The sequence below is a fragment of the Salarias fasciatus genome, chromosome 1 (genome assembly GCF_902148845.1).
Source record: "Salarias fasciatus chromosome 1, fSalaFa1.1, whole genome shotgun sequence".
Taxonomy (NCBI): domain Eukaryota; kingdom Metazoa; phylum Chordata; class Actinopteri; order Blenniiformes; family Blenniidae; genus Salarias; species Salarias fasciatus.
In genome coordinates, this window is record NC_043745.1 from 18,263,380 (window position 1) to 18,289,628 (window position 26,249).

Here is a 26,249-nt window from a genome sequence, read left to right on the forward strand (position 1 = left end):
AAATTCATGTATGAATGCAAAAGACTATTTATTTCAATGTACGCAGTATTACATCCTCCAAATAGATGTGTGTGATTTAGTGTTTCCAAAAACATTTCATCTCTTTGTAAAGTGCAGCATCAGAACAGGCACACATAATCACAGGGACGATGTTCAGATGTGTCAATTACACCACAGTATAAAACATGAAACTCAGCAGTGCCCATCATATTTCACATGCATGTGTGACATTAACAGATTTTATTTTGAGAAAAAAAAAATAAGCACAGACATGACCTTTTAACTAAACATTTTATGTACAGTCTAATTTTGCTAAAGGTATTATAATGTGTCTTTGAAGTGAATCTTTGATTAAGATCTGTTTTTTAACTTGTAGTGTCTTGAATAAAGTCTGTAAATCAGGACACGCAACACTCTCTGTGAGTCCACTCAGTTTGAATGAAGATATTCAATCAGCCTGCGGAAATACATTCCTCAATATCTTGGACCAAAATAAATACAGATGTCACAACATAAACATTTACAGAAAACACTTCATCAGCAAACCAGTCTTTTCCGTGACCACTCACTCCTCGGTAAAATCTCATTTCACTCAGTAAACAGCTGTGAACAGTCGGACAGTCTACAAAACGAACATATCATCCTCGGAAATGGCAAGTTGTCTGGCCATTTGGTTCTCAATGTGAAGGCCTTCATCCTCCTCATCATCCTGAGAGAGAGAGAGAGAGAGAGAGAGAGAGAGAGAGAGAGAGAGAGAGAGAGAGAGAGAGAGAGAGAGAGAGAGAGAGAGAGAGAGAGAAAAACAGAAAAAAGTCAACAAGATTTGTTCCCATTATATTTACAAATTTACAGTTACTATATCACATCTCTAGATCTGATGTTAATATAAAGAATGTGTTTTGTGTTTGACTTTAGTTTTTCCAATCAGCTTTTAAAGGGATCTGGTTTATGTTTGTGTTGCGATCCATATTTGGGTTTGATAGATTTTTTTTTTCTTGAAGAAAGTTTCATATTAATGAAGTTTGTACCTCTGGAAAGCTGCTTTGGTTCACTTTTGAATGGTACCACTATGAAAAGCAACAAGCATTTGTGGGATGAGTATCAGAGCTCAGTCAGGCCATGCAGAATAAATGTTGGGAAATTTTACTGTGATGCTTGTCCCATAAATGCACATTCCTGATAAATCTGAATTCATTACAAAAAGAAACAAGGGTGCTTGATCTCACGTGCCTGTGCGGGTTTCCTTCCACAGTCTAAAAACACGTTTTTGAGGTTAATTGTTGCGTGTGTGTGTGTGTGTGTGTGTGTGTGTTCTCGTATTTCTATCCTTGTCGGGGCCAAATGTCCCCACAAGGATAGCAAAACGTGGAACGACGTGCCTTGTGGGGACCTTTTTCCGGTCCTAAGTAGGAGAAACAGTGTTTTCTTGACCATGTTGTTGTTACTGAAAAAAGTAAAAGTGCAAAAACATTTCTTTAGGGTTAGGCTTTGTTGTGGTGTGGGTTAGGGTTAGGGTAAGGGTCAGGGTTAGGGGCTAGACATGAATGGGAGTCAATGGACGGTCCCCACAAGGATAGAAATACAAGACTGAGCGTGTGTGTGTGTGTGTGTGTGTGTGTGTGTGTGTGTGTGTGTGTGTGTGTGTGTGTGTGTGAAAGTAACAGGAAACCTCCACTGATCAACGATTACAACAACAAATGTATGAAATGAAATAAAGAAGGCTGAAGTTTTGGATTGCACGGCTGCGTCTTTACAGATGAACTCATTGAGTTCTGGGGCTCATAGGTCAAGATATGTTAAAGTTTTCATGCAAAGGATTTTAAGGAATCAGTCTGTGTATTTAATTGTTGTTTGTCTGTTTGTGTATTATTTGTATGACTGCACTTTAGTTTCAGGTTTCCAATTTTGAAAACTGAAAATAAAGTGTTTTCGGCTGACCCAGGATAATTTACTTTGTCTCTATTGGCTTATGACCATTGTACCCACAAAAACAAAACAAAAAAAAAAACCCTGTTGATATAAACCAAGTATCATGTTCATTGGAAGCAAAGAGTGAATTACAGCTCATTACACAAAGCGCTTTAAATGTCTGTTGTCAGAGTTGAGGGTACATTTGTTGAGAAATGCTCAAAGCAGAGCGCAAAGTAGCTATTATTATGAAATTCCATTGAAGCTGTAACTATCTAAATCATTTGTTACTTTTTATGTTTATTTAATTGCATTGAAGCAGATTTTCACTTCAGTTTAAACTGTATATCAATGTTTAGAATAGAAATTTTCAAAGAAGATTATTCGAAGGTCTGTTTCCTGTTCAAGTTTGCTGGTATGCTGGCTCTCTTTTTTGTTTTGCGAAGTGCCATTTGTAACACCGAGCGTCATAAAGCCGACGTCATTTGCAGTTTTGTTGCTCACCTCACTCCTGTCTTTGTAGTCTTTTTCTGTGCTGCGATAGGACACCACATGGATCAGAGTGTAGACCCTACAAACACGGGAGACACACGAGCAGACGATAAATGAAAGTAGAGATAAAGAAGTGAATTAACAGTCACTTCCATGAGAAATATCCAGACAAGATGTTATTTGTCACCCTTTTTTTTTTTTAACAAGGAAAGGAAGATACGCAAAAATGGTTCAAAAATATACTCAAAGTAGCTGATTCTCCAACTCAGCTGTTAGACTTATGAGTCAAAATACTGTCTGGTGTGTGCGTGTGTGCGTGTGTGCGTGTGTGTGTGTACCTGTGATATAACATAGCCAGAAACTGGACAAGGAGAAGAAAAGCAAATGAGAACAGGAACATCAAGCTGAGCGGTTCCACCTGGAAACACACGATGCTGGTCATTGTCTTTACAGTTTCTCCCCTCAATGATATTTTTGCTATTTCTGCACATGTATCCAGTACGGTCTCTCTCTGGACATCCATACCCTGAGGTTCTCATCTGACCGCGTCCCGTTGGGGAAGTATTTTGGTATTTCGATGTTGATAACCTCAGAGCCGATGATTTGCAGGAAGAATGTGGCGACCACCCACAACACGTTGATGATGAAATACAGGAAGACGGCCTGTGGGGAGGAAAGCAGACTTTTCAAGTCTTATTTCTGAATAAAATTATTATTTATTTCACATGTTGTAGTTAGATTGTTCACCCATGAGAAGGATTTTCTGTGCACGTTCTTCACTGGGACAGGAACTGAAGATCACTGACCTTGTTGCGGAGGGACTTCAGTTCTCTGGTCACCTCCTCCTTATGCGCTTTGTCGTCAATGATGGGTTCTAAATAGCGCTCCAGTAACTTGTGCCAGAAGTCCAGCTCACCCTGAACACACACACACACACGCTCACACACACACACACACACACACACACACACACACACACACACACACACACACACACACACACACACACACACACACACACACACACACACTAGTCAATATCTGTGTTTTATTTTAGGATGCGCCTAGAGAAGGGTGGAACGTATTTGACTTAATATCTTCATTTGTTCACCGTCAGGATTTCTGATCTTCTCACTTTACCTTCTGATTACTGCAGTAATACAAATCCTTAATAACCCATTTAGACTCTTTATTTGACCTGTACAGAGGAAACACAAGCTCTCCAGCTGACCCTGACTCCTCTCTGCTGGCTGCTGGGTTTAATTTGCGTCTCACAGACTCTGGAGTCGCAGAAACATCTTACCTCATCTAGTTTTTTCAGTTGCGGGGCAGTGAGTGTTTTCTCAATGGCGATCTTGACTCTCTTCTCTAATCTCTCCACTTGATTGGTCTTGAGGATGCATCGAGCCTGAGAGATGGAACAAGTCAATTACTGTGAGATTCAGACGCCGGCTTCCTGCAGCATCAGTAGTTTTTATAACACAACATGGCAGCAGTCTGGTTCTAAGTACATAGAAACTGCTAACATTCAGCTGACACTTGGAAGTAAAAATGTTAAAAGAGATGTATTCAGAAAAATTGAACTATATCAGATCATTTCTCTTTGTTATAATGCTCATTTCTTCATCCTCACCTGCTTATTCAGGGCGTACTGTAACTCCTCCAGCTCGACCTCTGACGGGACGTTTTCCGGCCCCACGCCATTCAGCTGTGTGTTTAGTGTTTCTGTTAACACCTGGACTAACTCCTCACACACATCTTCATGATTCTTGTTTCGGAGTGAGTATCTGCACAGGAACAAACATTCCTCATTACGCCTCTTGAAGCTCACAGAGAAGGGAACCGTTTTGAGGCTGATGCAGCAGAATCATAATAAACATGCTTATCAGATTTTCTTGTATTAGATTATTTACCGTATCTGCTCTTTGAGATTTCTCTTCATGTTGGCGTAAGTTAATTTCTTCAGAAACTCCGCTTTCACTGGATTCACCCAGTCTACACACAAACATGGCAACAGCGTCATTGTAACGTGACAAAACAAAGAAAAACAGATCTTAATAGTGTGAAAGTATGTAGTACTGATGACAGGGAGAGTGTCTCTCACCTCTGACAGGCACCTGCTCCGTTCCATCTGCAGGATCGATGAGAGATTCGTCGTCATCCTCATCCTCATCCTCGCTGTATTCTTCAGCCGATGAACTTGATGACAAGCTGTATCTGCTCATGTCACTACACACACACACACACACACACACACACACACACACACACACACACACACACACACACACGCCATCGTCCATTTACATGTAGAGGTGAGTTAAAGCTCCCGATGTTTGTGATGAAATTATTTTACAACAAGTAGAAGAAGAACAAAAACCTGTTGAAGAGGTCACTGTCGCTTCCACTCCCCGTCCTCGTATTCGAGCTCTCCCCTTGATATTTGTCAACTTCTGCCGCATGTCTTTTGATGGAGACTCCTCTCTGGGGCATCAGGCTGGACAGTTCTTGAGGAGCAGCTTCACTGCTGTCGGCTGCAGTGGGCGGGGCCTGCGTCACTGCCTGACCTGTGATTTTTTGAAGCATCGGATTTTCTGTTTCTTGAGAAACCTGGAAAGCAACACCGTCCATGAGTCCCTCCGTCCAGCCACTGGCTGAGAGTGTTCCCACCGTCGCTGTGCGCTTACAGTACCTGTATCTTCATGTCCCAGCAGCACAGTTTGCACTTTTTGTCACACAGAATATTGTGATTTTTCTTCACCTGTTCCTCTCCCCTGACAGACAGCAGAACAGACCATCACAACACGAAAAAGCGGACAGGTGGAGGATTTTTTTTTTTCCTTTTTAGTCCTAGAAGACTCTATTTTGGGTGATTTTCAAACATCAATTATGTATTTATACCATAAAGTTGTTGGATACTAATGATTTAGTCGCCTAAAGCATGTGACAGCAGGTTGGTGGAGCCCACTACAGACATCCGCAGGGAAATATTCCCCACGTACAAGTAGTAATTCCTCAATAAATAATTAAAAATCTGTGTTTTTTGGTCACTCTTACATTTTTTTTTTTTTTACAAATTTGGTTGTGAAATAATATACTTCAATTGTTTATATTCCCTTCATATGTCCTTACAGTTAATAATAAATGTAATATTTCTATGAGTGCCCTATAAAGGGTTAACTCGTACATCTGCATGATAAATGTGAAGACAGGCATGATGACACATTGCATTTCCTCCTAATTGTCTGCATATCGGCTGCAAAATTCATTTGTTAATGCTAACAAAACATAGTCCATCATCCTTATCACCGATCATACATCTTTTATGAGCTGACACTTTAGATGCTTCTATTTTTACCCTGTTTGCTGTTACCACACATCTCCATAGAATTTAATGTAGTGGCACAGCAAATAAAACTACTTTTGGCATAAATAACTTTTGTTTCTCTGAGAATAATTGATAATTAGAAAACTATATTTTGGTGGAATTATATTTATTTTTATTATATTAATAGGTCATAATGCAAATACCATATTTGACAGTTACAGATTAAAAAAACAAACAAACTATGGAACAATAGAGAGCATAGTTATTTCCCAACTGAAGGGATTAGTGTGAGATTACTTGTTGGATTCTCTGGTGCCCCAGGACACAACGTGCATGTTCACCAGTGAGTAGATGGTGAGCAAGAGGTATCCGCTGGGGATGCAGATGAAATACATCAGACCATAGATGATCATTCCTGAAACACATGACATGACAGAACATAACATAACATGATATAACAGGACATAACAGGACATAACAGGACATAATCTACCAGAATATATTCATACCAAATTCCTCTGGGTGCAGTAAAGCTGTCACTGTGTACATTATCGCCATGGAAACCAAAAAAAGGCCAGTGGGGGTCAAGAAGGTGCCCTGAACCACAATGTCCCCTAAAAGTGAAAAGTATTTTATATAACTTGTTCTTGAAATACACTGATTAATTACTGATTCATAGTCATATTCATTCATGACATATAGTGATAGAAACGGAATTTTAACCCACCAATGATGGAAAAAAGGGCCGCGGTCATGAGGAACGCGTACAAAATACTCAAGAGAGCAGCGATTAATAACTGGGTGCTTGACTTGGTGAGGAAACAAATGATGATGTAGATGACGGGAGGAATGCTGGCAATGACGATTGAAAGTTCACCACTGAGAGTAAAGATAAACTGGAAAGCACCTGAGAGAGAGAGAGAGAGAGAGAGAGAGAGAGAGAGAGAGAGAGAGAGAGAGAGAGAGAGAGAGAGAGAGAGAGATTATGCATAACCAGTCATCGTTTGGCTCTTTCAGTGACTCAACAGGGCAGATAAATCTCTTTCCCTGGAGTCCTTCACAAAACTGCAATAAGTAAGTTTGACGTTTGTGATGAACTGAGGCTGAACCTACTTGCTATCATGAGTGTAACAGAGGCTGGCCCCAGGATAGAAGATCCAACAGACAACATCTGGTAGATGATGTACAGTCTGGATATGGATGAGTTTCTTTTCACGGTTTCCACACTACTGCAGTTCGAAACACAAAAAAGAAAGTGTTAGCATGTACATAATAAATGTTGTGACAGCTTTGTGAATAGCTCCTTGATCAAAAGATAAAATAATGTGTAGGGTCGATGGTAAATTACATTATTAATAATAAAAACTAACAGATTGGCAACAACTTAATAAGGAATTAATGTTTGAATCCACCCTTCCAATGAACCTCCCTGTCTGACTCTGAGTAATCCCCAATGAACATTTGTTCATTTGCTGATTAGAGTGAAAAACAGATGTGCTCGAACAAACACGCAGCGCCTATTCAGCTCATGAGCCCTGCAGGTGAAAATCCCAGCTGAAACCAACCTGTGCAGAAGGTCCAGGGTATTTGCCAGCGTTGAAGGCCCCCATCTTCTCCTCTGGTTGTAAAACTCTTCGAATTCCTGAGGAGAGTTGGTGTAGGCATCTGATGCAGCGTTGTACTCAACGCGCCACCCTTGCTGCAGTAACAAAGTGCACAGCCAACGATCCTCCCCTGGAGACATACAGAAGGACACGTAAAGTAAACAAAGCGAGAAATGAACCCAGACATTCAAACAGGAAGAGTGAGGAGCCAAAACCAGGAAACGAGCCGAGTGACGGCGAGCACCCACCTTGGTCATACTGCACATATTCCGAAGCTCTTGTGGATTTTGCCGTGTACCTCTTTAAAACGTTGTCGTCCATTATCGCAGAACCCCGAAACAGACTGAAGCATCCCGGACTGCAGAGCACAGAGCCGAACACGTGCTCCGCCGTCTTTTGCAACCAGTGGCCGACCGCATACTCAAACTTCTGGTACCACACCATGGGACCTGAGGAGGCGGAGCTCAGAATGAGAGGACGGAGTTACAGCAGTCTTCAGCAGGATTACACCCTAGAACAGGAGACTGTGTCCTAGTTGTTATTAGGACCAGCTCAACAAACCTTCATTAAACTTATCAATATGAGAACAGTTCACTTACCCATCCCAAGTGGATGTATTCTACCACATGCTGCACCCACATTGTCATACATCCTCAATCTGTCAAAGAAAAACAAGTCGGCCACTGCCATGAGAAACTATTCTCCTAAAAAATACAAATTAGTAAAATTGTATGTTTTTTTATTGTACATTTCCCAGAAGGTAGGACTGGTTCATTTTTCTGTAACTGACCTGTCAACAAGCAGAATCACAGCCTTAGGGTGAAAGTCAGTGTCTCCATCCAGAGCCAAAATGTATGTGTTTTCATCTGAGATGAATTTTCTCTTATTGTCGTTGTCATACTGAGGACACAAGAAAATCTCACCGTCCAGAGAGATTAAACTGGACCTTTGTTCATTTGAATGGTGCTGAAATAAACGAGATGCATTTTGACAGTGTTTAAGTTTACATTCGAGACCATCTGAAACACTAATGTGTACAAATGTGTTGCAAGCTGCAGGGAGGACTTACTGGGATCTTGTGAGGGTTTTTCACGAGGTAGCCCTTCCAGCCCAGAAGATAATACATGTACATGACCTGGAAGTAAAATACATGAGCACATGAAGTTCTGAAATTAAAAACTAAACCACACAGTCAGTTTTTGCCTTATTATTTAATACTGAATCCTGATTTCATCCTATAGCCGAGAGTGATTTCATTGTAACTGTTAGTTACTGTTGTTCTTTCTTTAAATAAACAGAAATAGCATCATCATATCGATCTAACTTAATTAACTTGTCAAGAACAATAATGCAGAAAAGTTCATTGTTTACCACAACAGATGGACGGAACAATCAGTTCATTTTGTTCCAAGAGAATATAAAGAATCTGTCATGTGTCACGCTGGAGATACAGTGTTGCCGTTTGCACACAATATAAAATATTGGAAAACAATTGGTTAAATAATTAAATGTCTGCTGCCTTGCTCAAGCTTCAATCATGCACAAGGCAGCTGAACCGTCATGGCTGCTGCCAGACAAGCAATGCCACAGTAGTTTTAAAAAAATCTTTCGAACAAAACAAGCGTAGTTTGACGGCAACTTCAACCACATCAGACCGAAGTGTTTAGATATTAACCTGAGCGGCCGGCAGTTTCACTTTTCATTTCATCTCATTTTATCAGATTAATCTGAATGAATTTTGTTGAGTCAACAGAGGAATGATTCGACAGGAACATTGCTTCTCCTCACCTGGGACCATCTTTTTTTGTTCCTGATGAGACTTTTGTCTTTGAGGTGAATATAGAGCATGTTTCCTTCTGGCATAACAAACATCAACCTGCCCCCATAGGGAGTGTCAATAATGGAGACATCATCCGGCTCTTTGTTGGTATACACCCTGAATAGAACAGGCAGGCGATAGATTAGTATTTGCATATTTATGGGGATTTGAAGTGTGACGGATGAAAAATCTCACCTGTAAACCTCGATGACAACTTGGATTAAATCTTTAACATACTCATTAACGAGCCGCTTTTCAGTGTCCTTTTCAGTCATGAAGGCATCGTCCACATAGATGTGACACTCAAAGTCGAAGCAGTCTTTATGTTCCTCCTTTGGATCGCCTCGGTAGCGGTCCAGCCTGAAGCAAAACGCCAAAGCCGGTCATTTTATTATGAGCAAGCGCAAAAAAACGACATAGAAAAGCTGACACCCGCCTGCTGAGGCGAACTCAAACAAGATGTTGTCCTGTTAGAAAAACGGATTAAAGCCTTGTGTTTGTGCTTTTGACGCCCCTGCTGTTTGCATCGGTGGATTCTCCCACCTGAACATGGAGGTGAGGATCTTCAGCATCTCGTCGTAGGTCTCATGCCACATGGTGGCACAGAGGTAGATCACACAGTTCTGTATCTCGTCTTTGCTGCGGGGACGATGGTTGAGAAGAGGGGAGAGAAAAGAAGCTTAAAAGTGATTCTTCTGCTGCGAACATGACAATTTGGCGAACATCTGTTATCTGCGGCTTCATCTGGAGGCTCATTATCGTTACAATCTCACAGCGCCAATGTTCCTGAAGAATGAACACATGCGTAGCGAGGTAATTCTGAAACGTCTCTAATCCTGCTGTTATTGCAAATCATAATGTGTGAATCATCACATAAAGAAGCCGACTGCTTTTGATATCAAAGGAATGTCAAAGCAGTTCCCGTCCTTCTACTGCGTGCAACTATTTTCCTCCAAAATGTCTCCTTGATATATGACCACAATAAAAACAACAGAAAGCTCGCTGTTCTGACCTTCTTACCTGCTATGGTTCACTGCTTTTGGGACCTTCATCTTGGTGTTGAGCAGTAAAGACAGGTCAATGAAAGAAGACTCATAGAGTCGACGAACAAAGAGCTGCGATGTTCTCTCTATACGCTGGACCTAAAGCACGGCGAAGCAGAAAAACGTCAACAGGCTCGTCTTCTCATCTGATATTAAGATATAAAAAGCCGTGATGTGACTTTAGAAGAAGGCTAAGTTCAAAAAATGGTTGCTGGAAGAGATTTATTCATGTATTATACATATATTTGAATGAAGCGAGGTGTTAGGAGGCCTGTTGTGAACTGCAGAATGTGTGCTTATATTCACACCTTGATCTTCCACACGTAGTATGTGCACGTCACGAAGCCTGACCACATGCAAAGTCCCTCCAGTGCCAAGAGGGAAAACGGCCATTGATAGTAGTTGCTGTCAATATATAAACATCCACAATTAGTTTGAAATGAAAAAGCACAGATGGGACACATTTATACACTGTCAATATCAGACACTGCACTATGTTTTTTTTTATGTCATATTTTAACCATGTTGAGACATGCACACCCCCCCCCCCCCCCCCCCCCCCCACCCCTGAAAAGAAAGAAAAAAAAAAACAGCAACAACTTTGGCACAGACTTACTTGTAAAGTGAAGTTCGACAGATGCTGTTGCTGATCTCAAGCAACACTATGGATGTATTGTTGTGATTCACTAAGTGCAAGCTTCGACAAAAGACTGCAACCAAAAACATGAATGTTGGCAAAATGTAAATAACATCCTGCTTTTATGACACAGTGTTTTCAACCAGATTCTTGCAGTTCAGCATGTAGAAACACTGAGCGAATCTGAATTAAAGCTTATTAATTTTTGGATTACATGTTGTGTTGGCCCAAGAAGTGAAATAAACAAATTACAGGAATGATATAATGCTTTAATTTTTAACTAAAACGTTACACATCATCTCGCCATATTTGCTCCCACTCACACTTTGAGCAATGCTTGACATTTCATACACATTGCTGAGAATAGTAAAGAGCCACAGTTGTCCTCCATATAGTCACCTGTGATGTTTCCGTGCGCTGCGCCAACCGGATTGTCTGTCTGGGTGATGAAAATCATGATTCCCACCAGCAGCACTGCAGGGCCTGTGAGACACACCGGAAGGGCAAAGCCCATCCTCACAGCGTGGATCTTACAGGCCACCACCCCAAACCAGTGGCAGGCCGCTGAGCAGAAGGCCTGGGACAGAAAACAAGAGGAATATTCACGAGTTCCACTCCAACTTAGTGACACAGGCATGAAACTATATGGTTCTGCTATTTAGGCAATTCCCTGTCTGCAGCTGTAATGAGCCGCAGTTCATCCACTTCACAGAAAACCCACTTTTCAAGAGAGGACTCATAACTGTTTAAGACATTTAAGCTGTGGAGCGCAACAGAAAACTGCTGCTCTGCAAGTGACAAAGCAGGGCGCTCTGTGATCAGGGACTGATCAAACCCGCAGCTTCTTCAGAGAGCAAACCTTTTAGTATTATTACCGCAACTCTGGTTTATTTCATTAAACGGTTTGAGTGCTCATTGATCACCTCATTTAATTTTGCTGCTTGGAGGATCTATGTGTTTGCTTGTGCAGGCATGCAGGTACGTTTCTTTTTAATGATTCTGTCAAACTCTTGAAAAGTGCACTTTTATTTAAATTTTCCAATGTAAAAACTGATTATTAAGGAGATGAGAAAAAATGTCATTCTGTGAAATAGAAAAAAGAAAATGGGGAAAATAACCCCAAACAAACCTCAAGATAAGTACATGGTGAAATTAAAGATGTTAATTTGAACCTGATTTTAAAGACAGTACATTTTGGACAGTTAGCACGAATCCAGCCCTGATAATGAACCAGTCTCCTCTTTTCATTTCATTAATCTCATGCTGACAACACCTTTCATGAGCACAAGCCAAAAAAAAAAAAATGTAATTTCAGTGTGTGTGAAATGCTTGATGTTCTGATTGTCACCCAGGTAGCATCAGAGCAAACCGCCTACCTGTAAGAAGAACAGCAGCAGTCCTATTTGCAGGAGTTGCCAGTCGTCATCCTGCAGGGTGAAGTCTTCCCAGATGATTGTGTCTACAATCAACTTATGGTAGATCAGGTATACTCCTCCTACAACACAGTATCACGTATGAGTAATAGTGGGGTAAGAGTAATCCTGTGAAGAAAAATATACAGGAAGACAACAGCTGTACATGAACACAGCAGAAAGTGAGAGTGAGCTGATTTAAATGGAAAGGAAAGGAAAACAGCGGAAACAGTGCTGTTGTCATTAAGTCATAATATTGTGGTGTTTAAAAAAAGGAAAGCAAGCTTCACAAAACAATTTGAGACCACAGCACAGCTGGAGAACATCTTCCACAAGTCATCTGCAGCCCGACTTCACAGAAATCACAAGTTGAAAATGAGACTTTTTCTAAGCAAAGGAAAAAAAAAAAACACCGATAGTGGGTGTTGTGATACATTTCCAGAGTGTGTAATATTTCCAGCTTCTTCTTCTTTTTCTTTCTCGACTGTTCATTGGTCGAGACGTTGATGGCAGATAATTACCTATCACGGTTATCCTCAGAATACTGCTGATGACAAACACAAAGTCCCTGAAACCGTCCAATTCTGACAATGTTTCCTGCCGAGTTGGAGATGAAAAAAAAGAAGAAAAAAAAAAAATCAGAGTCTCACTGATCTTGTTAAAGTCAGTATAATTACATGCTATAAATACACAGTACTGGAACAGCTCGGCGCAGAGCTGAAGCCTCCCTGTGGGGAGACATACCATACCTTCATGTGATTAGTGGCCTGCAGAGAATTCTCCCACCAGCAGAGGGAGACCAGGAGCGAGGAGCCGATTCCCACTCCCACATACATGTAGCGGTCGCTGCTGTCCATTGCTGTTGCTTGACGCACGTAGTAGTCCAGTCCCAGGAGGATGTAACCTGCCAGACAGTGATGTGGTCTGTCAAATAAATTGCTATGGAATTTACAAGTTTGTATCATTAATGTTTCTCTCTGTTGTTTCAGAAAAGAAGACTTGATTTTAGTTTTTTTTTATTGTTTAGTTAGAGCTGAAGTTGTTTTTTTTCCCTCCGCCCATACACCACAGATCTATAGGAGCTTCCAATCATTTTGTTTGAACGCTCAAATCAGAGCTTGTCAGGATTGTCTTGACAGCTAATAAATCTTAGATCAGTCATCTGAGACGGTTGTCATAACAGGAGTGGCAGATTTACTGAAGCAGCAGCGAGTGGATACAGAAAACTCAGCACTAATGGAAAGGCTGCGCAGGAGCTGACTTTTAATTAGAGACATGTCAGTTCAGTGAAACCTATAGACACAAACTACGACTGAAATGTGCTGAAAACAAGTAGGAGCAAAGAGGGAGGAAAAAAAAACCAATCAGTTTGACATTTGCTATTGCACATGGGAAGAAGAAAATAAGTGTCGACTCCTCGTCTTTCTGCTTCACCTCTTTCCTACGCCTGATTTAGGACTAGAAGGGATGTGACAACAAGGCTATTAAACCTTCTATTAGACATCCTGTGAACTCACCAAGACTTAGGAATGATCGCTTTGTGTGTGTGTGTGTGTGTGTGTGTGTGTGTGTGTGTGTGTGTGTGTTTGAAAGTTCTTGAAGAAAAACAATGTCAGAAATAGTTGTTCTTGTATTCGAAAAAACAACAAATCAAAGAGGAAAGCAACCCTGAAATTCAGCTTGTGAATGTGAGAATCTGCTTTTCCTCTTGATTCTTGTTTTTTTTTCTTTTCTTTTTATTCTTTACTTCCCAGAGCTATGACAGTAAGTGAAAGATGCTTACCTGCGACTGTGAGAATGAGGGAGCAGATTGGAAACACAATTTTCCAACTTTCGCTCTGCAGTCTGAATCCTATCTGCAGCACTGCGGACACAATGCAGACGCCGCCGCTGATGAAGAGATTAGTCAGCACGTCAAACTGAGGCATGACGACCAGCACCAGAACCGAGGTGCCGAAAGACACCAGACACTCAATGACACAGATCTGCAAAATAAAACACAGAGATGTTATTATTTCAGTAGGAGTATGTGAGGGAAAACAGTCAGAATAATTGACAGCAATTATGTAGCTATTCATTTTCCTAAATCCCATTTATGCCGTTTTGTGATTCTTCAGAACTGGCTCAGCAATCAAAGAGCTTGTTTTCCTCCTTTGGAACAGCTCATTCATGAGAGTGAAGTACCAGCGCTCCATACAGTCAGGTTCATATATATCTGTACATTGATCCATTTTTAATCGTGCCTCGATACCACAGTGGATTTTAAATGAAACAATCAGGAGGTGCTTTAGATGCTTTAGATGCAGATTTGCAGGTGGAGGGCTCAGTGTGTTGGACCGCTCGCTCAGTCTGGATGTGAATGCCCTCAGATTAAATCTCAAAGCCTGCGATGAAAGTACGTCTTAATTGCCTCATTCCACATCCACTGTGGCGCTGTGCGGAGCTAAAATGTTGAAAATGTGTCAGTGTTCAAATATTTATGGACCTGACTGCATGTTTTAATCCAACAGCGACATCTGAAATCTCAGCGGTGATCACCGTACCCGAAAATACTCTCCTCGGCTGTGACCCGGAGCATAAGTTGGTGTTCAACTTCTGAATTCGCAAATGCCATTTCTTCTGTGTCAGCGGAGATGTTATAAGGCATCGGATAATAGTTACACGCTGATAATCTTCAAGAAAATGAGAAGTGCCACAACGTAAATGTGCTATGCTGAAAGCCTGAAGGACAAAGGAGACAACAATTTTGCTACATTTACTGGAGAAACTTTCAAAGTTGGTTTAACCTCATACGGGACCTAGACGAGACTCACTCGCTGTGCATGAAGATTTTTCATTAAAATAGTAAAGATTTGAAAGAAATATTGTAATTTAAATAGCATTTTCTTGTCTGCCGTTTGATAGAATTGCGAGAAAAACAGACATAATGTGTGGGAATGTTTCAGGAATAAACGTACAAATGCCATGGTCTTCATGTTGGGGTGAACAAAGTTCTTGAAGGTACATCTCCACAGTGATTTCAGGAAGACCAGGAAGTTGGGGCAGACCAAGCAGAAGACCAGCATCAGCAGGTAGAACTGTTGATCCTTTTGGGGGCGAAGTGAATCAGGACTGGCCAGAGCGGCCAAGACCACCAGAGAACCCTGAACGGGGAAGGATAAAACAAATTGCTCACAAGGACACTGGAGTTGGACAGATGAGAAGATGTGATTGTTTTAATGGCTAGGGAACCTTTCCTTTTTTATGTCTTTAGGAGACATCGCTTGTTAAAGTTCACAATAAACCGTTTCAGACAACATTGTCACGCACAGTTCCTTCTTCCTCCTTCCTTCTTTATCGATAGGCTCACAGGTCAGTTACTGTTGTCATTTTACAATTTATAACCTCAGAAACATTCGGGAATTCTCGCGAATTCAAAAATCCTGGAACTCTGAAGCGTCCAAACAGTCTGACGTTTTCTAAAACTTTTACAAACAGTAGAATTGCAGAAACACTCATCTGTCCCCGGCTGTCAGGAAGCTGTCAGTGTGAGTTTGAAAGGAACAAGAAGAAGTATGAGAGTTTCCAAATGTGCTTCACAATGTACAAAATAAGCGCGTTAATCAGACTGAATGGTAAGAAGCTTGTGTTTGGAGAGGTAGACATTAGATGTGTGGCTTTGCTCTGGTGCTTTGCTCCACATGCGACGATTCAGAGGCGAAGAGGAAAACAAGGCCAGAGGAGAATGACAAATTGACAGCAGCGAGACAGACGGTGGAGACACGTGCGCATACTGCAGAGTTAATGTTTGATAGAGGAAACTTAGATCTGCAAGGGAGACAGAAGAAAGACAGAAATACAGTGAGATATAAAACACCAGACAGAAGCAGGTACAAAGGGATCAAGTGTTGTAAGGCCTGCCTTTTTATGAATAACAAGAAGGTTGGTCAAGTTACCTTTTGACATTTACTGAGTGTTCAGTGACTAAATTCGGGGTTTATGTTTCCTTGTCAGTGTAAACTGACTATAGGCATTAAAAGGTGCTGGATTGTTTGGTCACGTGTATTTCCTTATTTCAAACATGCCAAAGTCAGTGACCAGTTTCACACTGATATCATGCAGGTTATTATTGTTAAATAATTTACTTTTGGTTTGTAAATTTCTTAAAGCCTATAATATAATAAAAGTGTTCATTTTGTGAATCCTACCTTAGAGATCATGGCAGTGCCCAGGACCGCTAACCCCACAATGGCTGCCACCAGGTACTGGGCCACCTGGAAACATCGCCTCGTACGTTCCTTCTCTGCTCCAACAGGGTTCAGCTGGAACGGATCCCATGTGTCCCTGGAACAGATCGGCATTGCCAACTTGTAACTGCAGAAAAATGATGATGATGGGCCGCTAATGATCCATTAAAGGAATAAATTCCTGAAAAATGTCAGATTCGAGAGTAAAAAGTGAGACCTACTGACTTGTTAATAGACTGTTGGAATTTATGGGAACTCTTTTCAACTCAGTGAAAATGCTGGATTTGTGACACTTCCTACATATGCCTTCATTACCTTGACTCTTGATGTTCGATATTCTGCATCTACTGTTTCAATGTCATTGGTTAAGTTTCAAACAGCAATCGTCACACAGTAGATTTGGATGAAAGTCCAATACAGACATCCATCCCTGTTTCCGTCGTCTTTACAGCTTGATCTTCTTCAGGGTCTTGGGGCGCCTGAACCAATCTCAGCTAACTGTGGTCAGAGGAACATCCTGGACAGGTCAGCAGCGCGACGCTGACATGATCCCAAAGATTACTACAAAATCAACTAAAAGCTTTGATGATAAGAAACAAGAAATGTATTTTTTAGAAAAGATATCATGCATTATCCCACTCAAAATAAATGTCTGCGTCATATACTGTTGTGTCTAAAAAAATAGAGATGGTCATTCAGTAGTTTTTGTTATTTTTACATTACAACGTGTAAACTGAAACGCTTCAAGAATTTCATTAAATGTCAATTTATAATATTATTAAAATAATTATGAAATGTATGGAAAAAAACTGATCTTAAATTACATTTTAAAATATTTGATGTGTATCTGAAATGTGTCAAAATGTCACTGATCGAAATAGCAGATTAGAAAGTTTGACTTTTGCATTGTATATTTCTGAGATGGACCAGTAGGAATACTCTGTGGATTGATGGAAAATTCAATATCAATTTCAGTAAATATGAAAAACAAAAACACATCCTGTAACTTGATTGACTCACAGACAGAAACTGCCTATAAAGTTGAGGCAGTGAAGGCATCATTAAATGTCACAAGCAATATGATTCAGGTGTGTCAGTCAGTCAAAAGAGATAGTGGCAGATATCAATATTTTGATTTGAATGTGGGTCATGATCATAGATTCCGGTTGACCTACATAGAATTTTAGTTGAAACTGCATTTTACTGTGTGTGACGAAGTAAAAAAGTAATTTCTGAAACGCTGTGCATGTAAAAAAAAAAGAGCAAAGAATCAGTGATGATAATTTCCATGGACAAAACAACTCACATTTTGTACTTGATTTGTTAATCTTAGTCTCTTTTTGTTGCTTTCAACATTTTTCTCTTTCTGAAAACTTTTCGCACTGATTGCACAATAAAGTTTGCCACTATTTAAAATTTTTGCCAAGTTTCCAGCTTCTATTTCAGTTTTTTTTTTTCTTGGAGGCATTGTGCACCTCAAAAGAGACATATATTTCTCAATCGTTGTGTCATTTCCCACTGCTTCACGGTTGATACAAAGTACAGAACAATTATCAGGGTGTTGGTTGCTGGAAAAGATAACGCCACATTCTCCAGTTCAGCGCTGCGGTGGTTTGGAGCTGATCCCAGCTTACTCAAAGTGAAAGCAAAGATCCAGGTTTAGCAGGGTTGCGTGGGTTCGTCTTTAATGTTGCTAAATCATTTCATATCTAACTTTTAAAACCAGCTGATTAAGAGGAAAACAAGCTTAATCACCACAGAACAGCAGATGCTCCTCAAACTTATAGGGGAAGCTTAGAAGACCAAATCCGTTATAAAGTAGCCACCAAATTCAAAGACATTAGAATATAGTTTTCAGTCATAAACAACCACTGAACACTGAAAAACAGGCGCTTGCGTTTATCAGACGGGACACAAGTGCAGATTGTCCTCATTAGTAGAAGTACAGATACTCATGTAAAAGGAAACTGGTCAAAGTAAAAGCACTGATTGAACTTATTTTCTCCACTAAGAGTGAAAAGTTTTGCTTCTGCAGTGTGCTGAAGCGCCGCGAGTAAAAGTGAAAAGAAACCTTCTAAGGGATATTTCTATTGGCTTTATCTTTGTGTTCTCCAAGCAGTCAAGTTCAAACATCTCTCATAACATGGACGGGGAATGTATTGCTGCTGCGAGTCTGCTGTCTTCTGCGTTGGAGAGAGCTGAGAATTTAAAAGTGACGATATCTGCGTTCAAAAGGAAAACTGAAACTAAAAATAGGTTTACATTGTAAATAAGTATGAATATCAGAAAAGTCCAACTGAGCATTAAAATGTGTTAGTACTTCCCACTTTTGGGATTTGTACTGTTACGGTTCCCAACAATGAAAAGAATTATCATTTTCTATCAACTTATACCCCAAAATGACCAAATATACAAAGATGCTGACGGATCTGGTGGATTGGAGGTTGGTAAGAGACCCAAACCACCAGTAAAGGTGGATACATACTGTACTTTACAAGAACAAAGAAATATTTTCTCGATGAGGAAAGACCAAGAATCAGGAACATGTGCCAAACTCTCAGGAGGAGAGGAACAATAGAGGGAACAGAGGTGGCATGCTTCCCGATCGGCATCAGCCAATCAAGTCGCAGAACATCGCATGAGGAAAACGTTCTGTCTAGATGAGATATCATTGACAGGAGAGAGCCAGATTCCTCTGTACTTCTATTTCGCCACGTATGGCTCTTTGTCCGTCATCTGCAGGCTCATGTAATGCAGAATCAAATGAGAATTAGTCGACATCAAACATACAAAACCCTACGGTGGCCTAGCAGCTGTGTACATTTTCACTAAACACATGGACGAATGTTTAGAAATCATTATGTTGGGATATTAGAATTTTAATCATCATTGTCAGTCGAAATAGGTCCAGAAATACAAGAGCCGGATCAATGGCTGTAGATTATCAAAACAGAATAGAAAAGAATAGAAATACCTGATCAATGATAGGGGGACATTGTTGTTGAAAACCCTGTTAACCGAGTTCTTTGCTGTAAAAGTGAAGAGAGGCTGTGTTGTATGTGGCGCTCTGTAAATTGAATGGAACTGAAAATCAAATGCTGCTTTCAGATGACTTGCATTCATATTGAGCAAAATTGAATGAAACCTATGGCTCTTGCCTTCCACAGAGTTCCTTTTGGAGAATTAATTGGCCACTCTTGCTCTATATATACTGGCTACTTCTGCAGTGACAGCGTCTCTTATAGCGTGGGACAAAACCTCAAGACTGACTGAAAGTTAAAAAAGATGGTTAAATGTGGGTCCTGACCTGTCATTTCCGTGGTTAATAAAATCTTTTATGAATGAAATGTTGGCTTCACGCTCCACTTATTCCTTTTTTCAAATCGTAACTTACATTATTCATAAAAACTGAGCGATAAACCATTTTTTCAGTGTTCTTATTATATCAATGTTAGAAACCCAGCAAAAAAAAAACGAAAATGATTTTTGTGTTTTGTAGTTCAGAAGAGGTTATTTGTGGTCTTACCTTGTGGTGTGCTCTAATCTTGCTTTTATAAAAATAGAGTATTTTAGAGTTAATAATAAATGTTGAGCACATGATCAATTCTTCTGACAGTGAACATTGTACATGGAGCTTCCAACAGCAGGCTGCTCCAGAGGTCAGAGGATCAGCCTCATCAATAAACACCAGCAGTGCATCGAAGAGGAAATGAACTGTTTCCTTGACTGTAAAGTGAATAAAATCGAAACTGATATAATTCAGTGCTTTATGATAGACCACAGGGTGAACATTTTTTAATAACATCCATTCTCGTTTATCACCCACAAACAATTAACCTCTGAGAAATAATGAAGAAACTGTGTGTTTGTCTGTGGGAAATGAAATAGCTTCTGCGTATTGAGGCTGCAAGCTGTGTTGTTGTAATTAATGCATTATTACTATTAACCAGAAAATACTGGAAACATTATTTTTCTTCTAATTGCTATTAGCTTCTTCACAAGAGGCTGATTTGAATAACCTGGGATACAATGTTTCTGGGAGTTTGTTGAGACTCTTGAATGATTCAGTTCTAACCTGTCCCATGAAAATAACAAAACAAAACAAAAAGCACCTTAATAAGTTTGGAAAAATGTGACCTTAATTTTGAACTGAGAAGAGACTTACTGTAGAATCTGAATTTAATCAGATTTTAAAGGTTTTTTGTGGTCACTTACAGTTTATACAAGTTGCCTCAATTTTTGTGTTGTCTCAAGAAAATTAGAATTTACCCAGATAGGGTGGCACAACCCATGTGAAGTGACAAGGAAACTCTGTGTGCACATGGCTGGGCCATCTTACTGGTGAGTTGGGTCACTTGTTCAGTTGCGATAAAAACAAACTAAACCACAGAAACAAAAAAAAAAACTCAGAGGACATGAGAAGAGTTCAGACTGAACTGGAACTGTAGCGCTGCATTCAAACTTTGGAGACACTTCACACTTTTAATAGGATTCTACTCTTAAATGTCACATGTTTTACTACTGGAATTAAGGGACAAAACAGCAAGTGGCAGAGGTGTGCCAGGATTATTTTTTTTCCAATATTATTCTGTTGGTAGATGAAAATAAGGTTGTACTCTTTGGAGAGATAGTCCATCAGTTTGTTAATAGATGAAGATATAAAGTCTCAGAGAAGTGCAGCCTTCTCAATGTTTGCATCGACTTGCTTTGGGACTGTTTAATTGCTTCTGGTACTGCATGAATGTATCAAATGATTGATGCAGTCTGAAGACTTCAAGGCTTTTTAGAGACAAATGAACGAGTATCTGAAGTGAAGCTTTTCAGCCTTTCGCAGAACAACAACCTGAAGTTTACAAGCACCGACACACAGAAACGCTCAAAAAAAGTAAACAAGGTCTTTTTCGGCGTTGCCAGCAGAGTCCTGACCTGAATCCAATAACTGGAGAGAGCTGAGCTCTGCCACTGCAGAGAGACACTGCTGCATCTCTGTTTTGAAATTCCAAGACATCGCGTTGGAAAAGTCAGAGAAATTTCTATCAGATGTTACAATCGGAGGACCTACTGTTCCTCATTGGTCCAGTTGGGTCAAACTATAGAGGACACAGCACAACCGAGCAGAGCAACAATGCTCACACAGACAAGAAATCAGTTAGTGAGACAGCATCAGAATGAACGCCACAACACGAGGGTGAACCTGCTGAAATAGGAAGAAATTCTTTGTTTGGAAAAGCAACATTTATAATCAAATAGAAAAAATAGAATAAAATACCCAATTTTGATATGAATAACAATGACAAACTAAATAAATATAGAAAGACAACAGACAAAGTACAACATTCAAGGAAATTCTTGTTTGGAAATTGTAAAAACAAGTCTCCACTTTAGTATGAAGAGAAACCCCTCGGTTGGCACAATCTCAAATTACACTTTTTCTGGTCATTGAAAAGAGATCATGTGGAAATTGCTTCAAAGCTGATTATTTTTTGGGATGTACTCAATTATTTTTGTGGGTAACCATGATATGATATAAATAAATAACACTGGTCCAGTCCAGCTGAGAACCAGCTGGACTCTACGGAGCCTCTGCAGTATAATGAAGTGTGAAGTCCGAGATGGACAGAAAACGTTCAGAAGCTAGGTTCAGCCAACAAGACGTCTTGAATCAGAGGTTAGCAAGGAAAGTAGAATGTATGTGGATTTGTTGACCCTTTCAGTAAAATTTCTTTTGGTTGGTTTTAGTAGCATAAAGATTTGTTGCAGATATAATAGCGCTTCAGTTCAGAAATTTATGAAGATATTTCAAATACTTTCAAATAGGTTCACATTTTTTTCTGGGAACTGCAGACAGAATCAGAAAGGTGTGAAAATCTGCAGATAAAATATCTGCAGATTTCGTTGGACTCTACACACTGTCCAGTATAACTGCTAGGAACACAAAAAGCAACTCTGCAGATAATGTTATGTTGAGAACAACATAACATTTCAGTTGGTTTAATAGTGCCTCAAAAAATTATTCATGATTTTTGTACATTTTAAGTGTTCCATGTGAAAGTGATAGACGTATTTAAATTCAGTGCATGTTATTTATCGCCAGGCTGACATTTCTAACATTGGTTCAATTAAGCAGAAAAGGAAATCAGATGATCTTGGAGAGTAAACATGTGGTGGACGAATTCTTACTTCTGTCTGAGTTCTACTTTCTTCACCCTCTCTTTGATGTCCTCCATCGTGCTTGTCTAATGTCGCCGCTTCAGGGGACCTGAAATTAATCATAAATATTAATTCTAAAGACAAGTTGAAAAAAAAATTGAAGAAATAAATAAATACAAACTTAGCACTGATCAAACTAAGCAAGTTGACAAATGGCAAACAAACTGTACCTTGAGTGGTCTCCAAAGATGCTCTGATGTCTTCAATCCACCTCCACCTCAGTTTAGGTTATTTATTTTTGTCCAGGCTCATAACTGCAGGGTTTTAAATTACTTTTGTTCTGGAGTTTGTAGTGAAGATTGGCTTGAAATCAGCTGTGCCCCTTTCTGTCAGTCTGTCAGCGACTGTGTCCTCTGCTCATCGGTTTCTCTTATCACCAGTTGATGAAAGATACTCCCGTACAGTCAGGGTCGGCCCCCTCAGGCGTACGTGTGTGTTTGCTCTGACGTTCAGGGTTTATGAGAGCTATGCGGACCAGGAAGTGTGGCTTTGGGTTCCACAGTTAATCTTGACTCACCATAATCGGTACATATCATTGACCCGTGTGGATTGGACAATTGGACAAAGTTTTTCTGTGACTCTGTCTTGGAGCTTAGATACAAGGTTAATTTACACAGTAAACTCCAGCCTGTTTGCACTGTGCCTTACTGCAGCTTTACCCCATTGTTAATGTTAGTGCACACACACACACACACACACACACACACACACACACACACACACACACACACACAGACACACACACACACAGACACACACACAATCTTTCTCTTTCTCTCTGTTTTTAATTAACTAAGGCCAACACTTAGCGCAGTGCTCTTCACTCAAGATAACCTTGGGCAGTGAAACAGTAGCTGAGCCAGTGTTATTCTCCAGATCTCTCATAAATGCTTCAGTCTGTCAAACATTCAGGAATTTTATTGTATTTTATGCCATCACAACACTGCAATATTGCCTGAATGATGTAGGCTTTGTATAGTAATATTTAAGATATATGCCATGTGGAGCACTGACCCAAAGGAAGCATGAGGTTTTAGCTTCTTTATGTGACTTTCTGGTTGTAAAGTTCAAGTTTCTTCTAAAATCTAATTGGCACCGGAGGAATCAGTTCACTGTGGCTGTGTTATAACTTGCTATAAATCGAATTTTATGGCCTCATGCCTTGTTTTGTTTGGTGTTCAACATTTAAACATGTAAGCAACCTTTTACCTCTGATGTTCCAAGTAAGCAGCAACATAAAGTGTTTTCAGGGCTCATCTTGATTTTTTTTTTTTTGTGTTTAACTGCTGCCACTGGGTGTCAGTACAGGGCTTTGAATTGAGACTCTGCTAAGGCTACAATGTTTTTTTTTTCTTTTTAAAACCAGGTGAGTGTTCAAATAGATGGTTTGTGCACAAAAGGTTTTGTTTTTATTTTTTTTCTGTATTGTCTTCTTGCATTGTGAAGCCAAGTGATTACATGGGAATGTGTGTGTGTACGTGTGCACATTTTCTTCTTGTGCTTGAGCAGCGTGGACTCATAATAATGTCTCTGTTACTCTCATTAAGATGCTTTTCCAGTGCATAATTATCTGGCCATATGGTCAGCACGGTGGTGGCATCTCCTCCCACCCTCCCCACCACTCAGGTGGTTGATTTTCAGAGGCCCCAACTGTAAAAACACTCAGGGATCAGAGAGCAAGGCTGCTTAGAAAGCAGATCTGATCGGTTTCATTCGATCAGGCAGGATTATTTGCAATCCCAGCCACAGCATCATGAGAACAAGCTGCAGTTCTTGAGAACGAGGAGGACAAGACCAGCAGACCACAGTAAGAACTATTAGACCCGACTTTGGCAGGCCCCCGTTACCTCCAGGCTGTGTGTTCAGCTCAACAGTCTGACTCCATGATCTGTGAAATGTGCTTCGACGTTACTGCTTTTCACAGCCGATGCTTCTCGGATCTACAGAAAGGTCAGTGGCGAGGCACTTGTTCACGATTCTGATTAGGGCACAGTAAAAGCTTCAGTGCCAGACTACAATAACGAACCATATGGCTCGTGTGTGTTGAGAGCAGCTACCTGCTGCAGACGCATATGGACAGACTATGTTTGACTGGTGCTATTTATCGCCTGCTCAGAGGTGTGGTAAATGAGAAGGTTGAGTAAGACCACGAGCTGAATTTTAAACTGAACATCCTGGATTTACTGGGAACAACCTGGCAGAATCAGTATCTTTTACATCCTCCTCACTCTGTGTAAAAGAGTTTAATATTAAGCATTTCACTTATTTGCAGAATTTTTTTTTTGCTGCTGAAAACACTCTTCATTCTGCCACCATAGATTCATAAGCCACTTTAAGCTCTTTGTTTCTGGTGTGTATGGCTAAGTCCTCCTTATGTAAGACAGTGAGCAGCCCGTTTCAGCCCACAAGCTCACACCAGCTGTTTCTTCACTGTCAGTCCAGGATGAAACGGTGAAGAGCTGTAGTAAATGAGCTGTTTTTTTTTTAATATAAAAAAGTTGCACATCTTTCAAGCCCAAGGGACCGAGACAACTTTTTTTTTCAGCAGTCAGGAAACCAAGCTAAAGCCAAGATGAATTTAAAGACTTGGATTACATGAAAAGGTCAGACAAAAAGACATCCATGCTGTTCTATCTGTTTGATGCATTTAGTAAATACACCAAGAAATAATTTGTTTAAACCTTCACAAAAAGCTCATAAAAGGAACTACAAGGTCTTTTCTTTCTTCCCTCTAGTAATAAAAATTGTAGCTTTGCAGTTTGCATTACTTTGTACTTGAGTAAAACATTTAGCTTCCAACTGTTTCAGCAAGATATGTTCAAAAGCAAGTGAAAATTGTGTTGCCACTGAGTGAGATGAATGTGAGAGGAAGTGTTGCCGCTCTACACATTAAGGAAAAATAAATGCAAACAGAGAGAGAGAGTTTTTGAATATTTTGCACAGCAAGAAGTCTATACAAGCCCGTGGGCTGTGATTTGCACTGATTGTGCTGAAAAAATATTTATAGGTCAGAGTCAGCTGAGGTACAGGCTCCTCCAGTGCAGCACACACTCATTCAGTTCATCCATTTCTCCACTGGTGACCCACAACTGTTATTTTTCAAGAACTTTACTTGTGCATTGCAAGATCATATTTTTGTGTATAATTACATTTGGGGTTGGATGCAAATTAGTTGAAATGGTTCAAGTTTTGTTTCGGCTAACCTTTTAGAATGACGATGCAGCAGAGCGTCATTTTACTACAGTTTCCTGAAAATGTCACACTGTGTGGCGATGTCAAACCTCCGCCTAAACAAACACAGAGCATCTATATATAGACCTAAAACTACAGTACACCAAGGCTTTTCTCTGCAGGAGCGATCAGTGCTATTGGGGGAAAAAAAAATTCAGAAACATCAGATTCATCAAAGCGTTTTGGAGCTCGGTTCTGCAAATGTGGCTGTATGTTGTCTGACACCAAAAGAGGATCATAAAAGCCTGCTTTTAGAAGAGAAATCCCTTTGATCTGGCATGGTGTTACTTGACTTGAAATGACATTTGATAGACTGGAGATGCAAAAAAAAACTTCTAA

The 26,249-nt window shown here is 40.1% G+C and overlaps 1 protein-coding gene across 1 annotated transcript; it reads right to left on the bottom strand.

Annotated features, from left to right (window-relative positions):
* Positions 1-622: 622 nt before the first annotated feature.
* chs1 (chitin synthase 1) lies at positions 623-22,696 on the bottom strand. The gene is made up of 34 exons (XM_030094864.1): positions 22,650-22,696; positions 16,431-16,566; positions 15,201-15,386; positions 14,027-14,228; positions 12,993-13,147; positions 12,765-12,840; positions 12,208-12,326; positions 11,231-11,408; positions 10,811-10,904; positions 10,503-10,599; positions 10,172-10,293; positions 9,695-9,790; positions 9,347-9,511; positions 9,121-9,268; positions 8,402-8,467; positions 8,123-8,298; positions 7,932-7,990; positions 7,581-7,781; positions 7,294-7,462; positions 6,842-6,957; positions 6,456-6,635; positions 6,238-6,342; positions 6,026-6,143; positions 5,093-5,174; positions 4,797-5,010; positions 4,505-4,585; positions 4,314-4,395; positions 4,034-4,187; positions 3,704-3,808; positions 3,207-3,317; positions 2,926-3,063; positions 2,739-2,818; positions 2,413-2,479; positions 623-709 (listed from the first exon to the last, which is right to left on the bottom strand). Exons 1-34 carry the CDS (start codon positions 22,694-22,696, stop codon positions 623-625), a joined length of 4,212 nt encoding a protein of 1,403 aa, XP_029950724.1.
* Positions 22,697-26,249: the final 3,553 nt, after the last annotated feature.